The 9,357-nt window shown below is 49.5% G+C and overlaps 1 protein-coding gene across 1 annotated transcript in view; it reads right to left on the reverse strand.

Moving 5' to 3' along the window:
• Positions 1-9,304, reverse strand: part of TMEM132C (transmembrane protein 132C) — a 288,038-nt gene extending 278,734 nt beyond the window's left edge. The window contains exon 1 of the mRNA XM_045073630.1: positions 8,989-9,304. Within this exon, the coding sequence (XP_044929565.1) occupies positions 8,989-9,073 (85 nt within the window). The 5' untranslated portion in view covers positions 9,074-9,304. The remainder of the gene's footprint in view (positions 1-8,988) is intronic.
• Positions 9,305-9,357: the final 53 nt, after the last annotated feature.

Below are 9,357 nucleotides of genomic sequence, written 5' to 3' on the forward strand. Positions count from 1 at the left end.
CACCCAGACTGCCTCTGGGCCACCAGGCCCTCTGTACTCTCCGTCCTCATCACTTGGGTGGAGGTGATCTTGGGCTCCCAAGACCAGTGTATCCCAGGCTTCATCAATCCTCAGCTCCATGCTCTCTGGTCACAGTGACAGGTTTACAGTTGGTCCAGGAACCCCAGTGAGGGACATGAGATACACTCCATCAACTCTACAATCATTAGGGAAGTCACTTTCTTTTTGCTGGGTGTGCTGTGTCAACAGAAGGTAAAGCTGGGGCTTCTAGTGACAATGACAGCCACCAGAAAATGCAGCCAACACAGAGGGCACAGGAAAGAAGAAATGGGGAGAAGCAATGCCTAGTGGCACTGACTGACGCCTGGATCCAGCAGTGACTGAAGCTCATCCAGGCTTTTTAGTTACCCGACCAACTACATTTCCTCCTTCCGCCTTTTTCAGTTTTTTTCTTTTCTTTTTTTTCATTGTGTGGCTTTCATACTATTTGCTTACTGCTGGGTTTTTCACCATTTCAATGAAAGGAGTCAATGACTAATAAAGTGAGTCCTTTAGTGCATATTTGAAGACTACTTTCCCTCAGGCAAGTGGGGAAAACTTGCCCCAGGGTTTCAAACACAACCTCATTGTTTCCAATGGAGACAAAAACCTGTCCCCGGGCCACATCCTGTTTATGGTGTGAGGCTTGGGGACAGGTGGCTTCAAATCCTCACTAAACTGGAACCCCAAGGTAAGAGCAGAAATAGCCTTCAGTTCCCTGTGTGTGGTGGGGGTGGGGCTTACTGTTTTTCAAATTCCTTTGTTTATTTTGAGAATAAGAGAATCTTTTATTGCCTCTAGGAGCCACTGACGGACAACCATAGGCCAAACCCATATGTCTACACATCAGGGAAAAAGTGAGAAAACAGGGCAGAAAGCAGACATTATAATGAAAGGGCCAGAGAGGCGCCCCAAACAAGAAAGATGAAAAGTCAGTGGCAGAGCTGGGTGAAAAAATTAACCTCGGAAAGATGAGACAGCTGCTCCAGTTGGTCCTGAGGGCTCTATGAACCCCGGGGAGGGGGAGAAGGGCTGCCTCACGAGTATTGGGAAACTAAGCCCGAGGAGTTAGGTCTAAGCTGCCGTGTAAGCATGAAGTACATCAAGGGATGTCTCAGGATATCAACCACCGCCGGCTCTCTGTTTAGGCTGATCATAAATGATGCCCTCGCACGTGGCCCAGACTTTCCTATTCCCTGCTACTGTCAAGTCCACTGTGCGTCTTTGTCTTTCTTTTACATGATGATCCGTTATTTAAAAAATATCCATGTGTAGTTTCTATCGGGTCATATTGTGTGATTCTTCTCCATGGCTTTGATAAGTAGGTGTAGAAGAGCTAGGAGTTAACTGAACTTCTATGGGCCTCAACTTACCATGTCCCATAGGTAGAATGGAGGCCACCAAGAGACACATCCACTTAGAACCTGTGAATGTGACCTGATTTGGAAAACAGGTCCTTCTGGTGTCAGTCAGTCAAAGACCTAGGGATGACATCATCCCGGGCTGGGGCGGCAAGGTGCCCAAGTCAGTGACAGGTGACCTTCTAAGACAGAAGGGAAAAAGCAGGCAGAGAAAGCTATGTGAGCCACCTGGAAGCTCCTGGAGACAAGGAAGCCAAAAGAAGGAGCCTCCCCCAGAGTCTTCAGAGGAGGCACCCACGTTTGACTTTTGACCTCTGGCTCCAGGATGGAGAGAGAAGGGGTTTCTGTTGTATGGAGTTGCCCCAGCTGTGGTTGTCTGTGAGGGCGGCCTCAGGACACTAACCCCTGCCTGTGCTCTTCATGCAACATTCTCGATAATCCTACAAAGTGGGTATTATAATTTCCACATAATAAAACTGAGGCTGCTGGGGACGTGGGTGGTACTTTCGGCTAGGGTGTCCGGCTCTCGATTTCACCTCAGGACATGATCTCAGAGTCACAGGACTGAAGTTCTCTCTCAGGTTCCTTCTGCCCCTCCCACTTGTGCTCACACTCTCTCTTTTGGTTAAATAAATAAATCTTTTTGGGGCACCTGGGTGGTTCAGTGGGTTAAGCCTCTGCCTTTAGCTCAGGTCATGATCCCAGGGTCCTGGTATCGAGCCCTGACTCGGGCTCTCTGCTCGGCAGGGAGTCTGCTCACCCCCCCCCCACCCCGCCTGCTTCTCTGCCAACTTAGGATCTCTGTCAAATAAATACTTAAAATCTTTAAAGAAAAAAAATAAATCTTTTTTTTTAAAGACTTTATTTGACAGAGAGACAGTAAGAAAGGGAACACAGGCAGGGGGAGTGGGAGAGAGAGAAGCAGGCTTCCCGCTGAGCAGGGAGCCTGATGCGGGGCTTGATCCGAGGACCGCAGGATCATGACCTGAACCGAAGGCAGCTACTCAATGACTGAGCCCCGTAGGCACCCCAAATCTTAAAAATAAGTAAGCAAATAAATAAACCTGAGGCAGATGAACATTTGTTGATTCGGCATCCAAAACCCATCCCACCATCTTTTGTAGCAACTCTTCAGTTTTTCTCTGGGAGAAATGCCCTCTTCCCTTGAATACGAAATGGTAGAAATGCCCATCAGACTGCCTTAAACTTTTCTAGACAGAGAAGGGCCTAGGTAGACAACCTGTTCTGATTCCTGGATATAGTAGAAGCACCAGAAGAGCTTCTAAACAATAAAGATGATCAACCTTGCCTCTCTGCCCACCTCTTCTGCCACTAGGGGAAGATCCTGCTTCAATCAGTTTGGGGCAGGGCCTGGGGGCGGGGTCGCATTTTTGAAAGCTTCCCAGGTGATTCTAGGGTTCAGGCAGGGTTCTGGGCTTCTTTGTCCCTGGAATCTAAAACATGAGCCTAGAGATAAAAACAAATAAAATGGTTGGCACACCCTGAAGCAAGGCATCAGTTGTAACAACAGACACTCTTGAACAGGCAACTTCTGAGCCCCAGGAAGCCTGGTCTCCTACCTTCAGAATCAGGAGCTCCAGATTCCCTATTTTGCAGCTGGCCCTCCTACATTTCTGCAGCTAACAGAGGCTTCTGACCCATGCATCTATGGGATGGCAGAACGCAGGCTCAAATTTAAACTCCTGCTTCTCTGATGCTAAGCCTCCCTAACTAATCCAGAAGTGAGAGCTCTGCACGTTGCTGACAAAGCGAAGGGTGCTGAGGAAGAAAGAAAAGGCATTTTATGTTAAGAAAACATGGAGCTTTTGAATGGCCTCAGCATCCCAGACATTTCCAAGTGTGAACCTAACACCCCTCTCCTACCACTTAATCAGTAAAAAAGAAATGTACACACTGCAGAAGACAAGGAATCAGTCACTCTGGGAGAGTATCTAGAACCATTGTCCTGGAAATTTTGCTAAATCAGACTTGGCCGCATTGCATTTCACCTTTGTTCTCTCCTTAAAGGCAGTTAACTTCTAAATCCCTGAGGTGTCTGAACACTTTTGTTCAGTTCAGCACACACACAGGAGAGAGAACAAGGTCTTGCCAAGAAAACTGTTTCAAGGGTACCAGAAGTACCCACCCAGAAACCAAGGCAAGCCAAGGAAATGTAGTTTTTATCCCCCCTTGAAATATATACAAAAAAAACCCTAATTAGAAATTCTCTTAGCCATATCTAGGGGGTAAGATGCATACACTTGAAAAGGATTATATGTGGGGTAAAGTATTAGAGATACAGGGTTTTAAGTTTCTTAACACAACAAAATAGCAGCATAACATATTTTGAATGTAGGCTTTGATTAATTAAAGATGTATAATGTAAACCTGAGAGCACTAATATTTAAAGAGGTATAAACAGTGAACAAATATGGAGATACATGGTTTCATAAAACATATATCCAATATAAAAACATGCAGAAAAAGAAGAAAAAAAGGTAAAGAATAGGTATAATATAATGAAAACAAAGAGCAAGGTGGTAGATTTCCACACAGACATATCAATAATCACATTAAATATAAATGGTCGAAACATAATGGTTAAAAGACAGAGACTATTAGATTGAATAAACAGACAAAACCCAACTATATGCTGTCTTCAAACAATGCAGGAAGAAAAAGCTGACAGAATTTTCATGAAAAATCGACAAATGTAAAACTTAGTTGGAGATCTCAACACTCCTCTGAGTAACGGACAGAAGGAAAAAATAAAAAATCAGCAGGAATATGAAGTACCCCAACAGCACTGTAAGCATTTGAAGAATCCTTGTGACCTTGGGCTAGGCAAATACTCCTTCCACGTGACACCATATTACTAAGAGAAAAATTAATACATCAGACTTCATTAAAACTAAATACCTTTGCTCTTCCAAAGACACAGACTGGGAGAAAATCTCTGGTAAACATGTATCTGCTAAAGGACTCACATCCATACTATATAAAGTACACTCAAAGGTCAATAATGGGAAAATAACAACATATTTTTAAAAAGGCAAAGATTTGAAAAAGACACTTTGCAGAAGATGACAGAAGATGGCAAAGAAACACAAAAAAAGAATGTTCAACATCATTAGTCCTAGGGTGAAAACTAAAATCCCAAAGAAATACCACTGCCCACCTCTGAAAACGGTTAAAATCAAAGAAAAAAAGGGGGTAACCAGTAAGCAGTGCTGGAGATAATAATCAGGTGGAACTCTTACAACTTGCTGGTAGGAATGCAAAATGTCAGTAGGTGTGAAAAGAGTTTTCAGTCTGATAAAGTGAGGCACACAGTTTCCATATCACCTAGCAATCCCAGCTCTCAGCATTTACCCAAAGGAATTAGAAATCTGTGTCCACATGAAAACGTGTTTATGAATAGTTAGAGTGACATTTCTCCTAATTACCAAAAGCTAGAAGTAGTCCAAATGTCCCTCAGCTAGGAAACGAATGAATAAGTGTGACACAGTCATTTGATAGAATGTCATGCCTCATTAAAAAGGAATAATCTGCTGCATTGTATATAGGTGAATATTTATTAAAAGCGTTGTGAAAAGCAAAAGGTAGCAGATTCAAAAGCTGCACACCTCAGGATCCCATTTTTATGGAATTAGGAAAAATCAAAACTACAAGGACCGGAGAAGGGTCAGGGGTTGCCAGGGGCCATGGGGAGGCTACCCGGAGGCCCAGGAGAATTTTGGGGAGTGATTGAAATGTTCTCCACCTTAACCGTGGTGGTGTTTGCACGACTACGTGCATTTGTCAAAACATACAATTGTACTCCAAAGGGTGAATTTTACTGTATGCAAATTATATCTTAATAAATCTGACTTTTAAACAAAGTAGACTGCTATAAAAAAATTCTATCAATCAGACTCCCCATTTATTCCATTAATTCAGTAATACTCCCTTTCACTCCAATTAATATACCAAAGGCTCATTTTTATTAACCTTGCTTCTCATGACTATGGATGTATGAAATATCTAATACATGCAGAGGTTTTGTTTTAACCTCTGTTCATGGAGGTGCTAGCTGCTAATATAATTGAGAGTTCTGAGTTCTCTGCCTGACGCCAACCACTCTTGTCAGTAAGCTAACAGTGAGCAGCCAAATGAAGGAAGAAGAGCCAGAGGCCCAAGTGGCTAGGGGGGCCCAGCAAGGAGGGAAAGACAGGTGAATAAACACCTCCCCCCGGGAGGGACTCCCACATTCAGCTTTGGTGCTGTGTAGTTATATGAAAAGATGTGCTCAAGGTTGAAAGAGAACCCACACTCTTAAGGGGAGTTGGAAATCCTGCTTTCTATTTGAATTCTCCCCATTTGGGGGAGCTTAATCACTTAGAAAAAAGAAAAACCAGATGGGCAAAACAGTGTCTGTCTGTGTCTGCAGGTTATGAAGCTCGCAAGGACAAGTCAAGTGCTTGGGTATAGAGGAAAGAATTAAGACAAGCCCAGAGTCGGGTGGTTTAACAGAATGGCTTCTAAGAAACTGAAATCAGTTATTTCTAGGAAACTTCAATGCAGCACAGAGTGTTAGCTTGAGGGACAGGCACGGACATAAGGCACACTGTGTCTACCGAGTGTGCGTATGTGATCTAAGTGTAGGAAGGACACATTCTCCAGCATCATCCTGAACGCTGTGTCATCTCTCCACCCAGACTACCTTCCACTCATGAAACCTGCCAAACTCTTTCTCATAAACTCAGCATCCCAAAAGGTTTGCTTGTTTGGTCTTAATGTACTTGGTGGCCAATGCTGACCTCAAGAAAAGTGAGGCTGTTTGGGGGGTCTTAACCGCCTTCACGTACTTATACAGTTGGTGCAGAATGACCAATGTGCATGATGATGGGTATGGCCACGCCCAGCTTGGGATGTTACACAATAGAGGTATACAAGCCTATGCTTCTAGCTAGCTAGCTATTCAAAGATCTCCATAATTCTGAATCTTGAAGCATATCTGCCCCCAAAGGCTTCAGAATAGGTTGTGGTCCTGTGTGACCTTCCCAGGGGTCCCATATGTGACCAACGACCATTAGAACATGCTGATAGCCTCTCAGCCCACCCAGACCCTCCCACCGCTCCATATGGGGTCAATACCTCAACCTCTAACTGAAGGACACTTCACCTCACCTACCCAAGCCTTAAATCTTGGGTCTTAAATCTTAAATCTTTCAATGCCCTGGCTATTTATAGAACCTCCCAGGAACAATGACTCCACTCCAACCCTTGCAGAATCGCAGAGCCTTAAATCCAACAGTTGAGAATAAACATACAATTGGTACTAAAAATTGATCAGCGGTTTTGAGGATTCTAGAAATCAGCACTTAAATCCTTGGGCAGGAAGAGTCAGAGATGGATTTTTTTTTTTTCCTTTTTTTAAAAGACAGCACAAATTTAAATGAGGGTCAGGAAACTTTCCTCTCTATAAGAAATCTCACGGCGCACACATTTTCTTGGAAGAATCAGAGGAGAAATGCAGTGCTGTTATTGGTCCTGGGAAACAATGAAAGACATTTGGCAGAGGGTGAATTAGGGACCACGGGCCCCCAGACCACAGTCGGGAAATTGTCAAGCCAAGGCCAGGAGAGGAAACTCAAGGTTGCCCTAAGCCAGGAAGGGGGGGCTTTGGGGGTAGGGGTGGGACATCTCCATGCCCACAATCTTCATCACCCCAACCTTGCTGTGTAAATAGCATCTTTAAAACAAAATTCCCAGTTCCACTTTCCAACCAAATTGCTGCCCCTAGTCTCTTCTAGGTGGACATTTGTAATGGCTACTCCTAAATTACAGCTAAAATCCTCTAGATAGGGAAAAAAAACAAGGAATTTAATTAAGAGAGGCCCACAACTTACTTTAAAAAGGACATTCCACATTCAGAGTTCTGGGCTAAGTAAATCCTCCCGGGGGGGGGGGGGACCTGATCCGGGACTCTCACCCCTTACCCGGTTTAAAATGACACCACCTTCCTCTACAAAGCCCTTTCCATCCATCAAGTCTCTTTACCACCCATAAGTCCCTGTCAAGTATTTGGGGGAAAGGATTTTTCTTTTTTGAGTGGCCACTTTACATTTTGGGAAACTGAGTCTTGTAAACGCTAGAACGCAGAGCTAGCGGCCGAATTAAAGCTTCGGATACTGCATGTTTGCTCTTTCGGTCCCGTTCTAAACCAAAGTCGCCCCATTTCTACCAGCGCCGCGCGGGCGCGCGCGGGCGCGCGCGCGCACACACACACACACACACACACACACACACACACACACACACACTGCTGTCTACCTGGGGCTCTCCGGAGAGAGAACACGATTTCAAACAGCGATTTTCGCCCAGCTGGTGTGCCTGAGAACCTGCAGCCTTAGGGAAAGCGGATTTCTCTGGGATTTCAGGCGCTGCATAAGGACTTTTAAAAAAGCAAATGCTACTTTTTAACCTCAATTGGTAACTTGTCTCTCTCTACGCATTTGTAGCCCAGCCCGCAGAGCTTCGGGCAGGAGACAGCTGGGATTCTCCGCGGGCTGCACTTGTCTGGGCCGGAGCCGCGGTGCCGCGCGAAGGCGCACGGACGCCTGTGCCCCCGCGGTCTCACCCAGTGGACCTGGGAACCCCGACCCGAGCGGCGCGGGTGGCAGCGAAGCGTCTCTCTCATTTTCCGCCCCGGGCCGAGCAGCCGGGACTCCGCACCGCTGTGTGCGTGCGGCCCGCCCCGCCTGCCCGCGGCCCCGGCGGCGCCCAAGTCCCACCGAGCCCCGCAGGGCAGGGCGCTCCCCGGCCGGGACCCCGCTCCCAGCGCGGCTCGCGCGGGCGGCCCCCGCACACACACCCACGACCGCCACAGCAGCAGCCGCCGCGACCCTCCGTGAGCCCTCTGCGCGGCGGGCTTTCGCTCGCTGCAGCCTCGCCAGCCTCGGGCAGGGTCGCGGCCGTCCCCATTGCTGAGATGAGGAGACTGAGGCGCTCGGCCTCCCGGGACCGCGCTGCCGGGAAGCCCAGGGCCAGGGCCGCCACCGCGCCCACCAGGCACACCGGACCGCCCCTGGGCTCCGGCGGGGCCCCCGCGAGCTGCGCTGTGAGCGCACGTTCCTCCTGCGGCCAAGGTCGCTTCTCGGGACCCCACGGCCCGGGCGCAAACCCGGTATGCCCTCCCCGATCTCCAGTCCCGGTCTGACTGACCCGCGCGGATTGGGGGCTCAAAGCTGGGAGGAAAGGGGGCAAAGAAGCCGGTCCCCCCACTCCACACTGGGACTGCTGGGGCTGGGTTCGGTCCGCACAGAACTCGGGCGGGGGGACACAGTCTCCCCCCCAGCCACGCCCCCCCCACCCCTGGAAAGCACCCCGAATCCGGAGGTGTCGGACCAGCCGAATCTGCCCAGCTCCTACGTCCTCCCGGCTAAGGAAGGGCCTCTCGGCGCCCCGCACTCGGGCGCTCCTGGCGGGACCGGCGGCCTCCCCCAGGTTCCCGCGACACCCCCGCCTTCCGGCTCCCCCCGCCCCGGCTCATCCCGACCCGGGAACTTCCCGAGCGCCGGCGAGACAGACGCCCGCCCTGCCTTACCTTTGCCCAGCAGCGCGCCCAGCACCAGGCTCAGCGCCCCGCACAGCGGCGCCACCGGCCCGGGGGCCGCGCCCTCGGAGCGCATCCTGCGTCCCGGCAGCTCAGGCCGCTCTCCGCCCGCCTGGGGCGCAGCGCCGGCCCGCGGTCCCCGCCGGCTGTCCCATGCCCCGGGGCGACCCCCGGCTGCGAGTCGGCCGGCCCGGCTGCAGATCCGGTGGTCTCGCCTGCCCCCGCCGTGGCGCCGCGGCGGTTCTGGATCCCGCGGCAGCGCGCGCTCTGGCCAGGACAACTTTTCTCCAGCCGCCGCCGCAGCCGCCGCCCGCCCCGCCCCGCCCCCCGGGTCCGCCCACCCCGGCCCGCCCCCGGCCC

The sequence above is a fragment of the Mustela putorius genome, unplaced genomic scaffold (genome assembly GCF_011764305.1).
Source record: "Mustela putorius furo isolate JIRA1106 unplaced genomic scaffold, ASM1176430v1.1 tig00537248_pilon_pilon_pilon, whole genome shotgun sequence".
NCBI classification, from domain to species: Eukaryota; Metazoa; Chordata; class Mammalia; order Carnivora; family Mustelidae; genus Mustela; species Mustela putorius.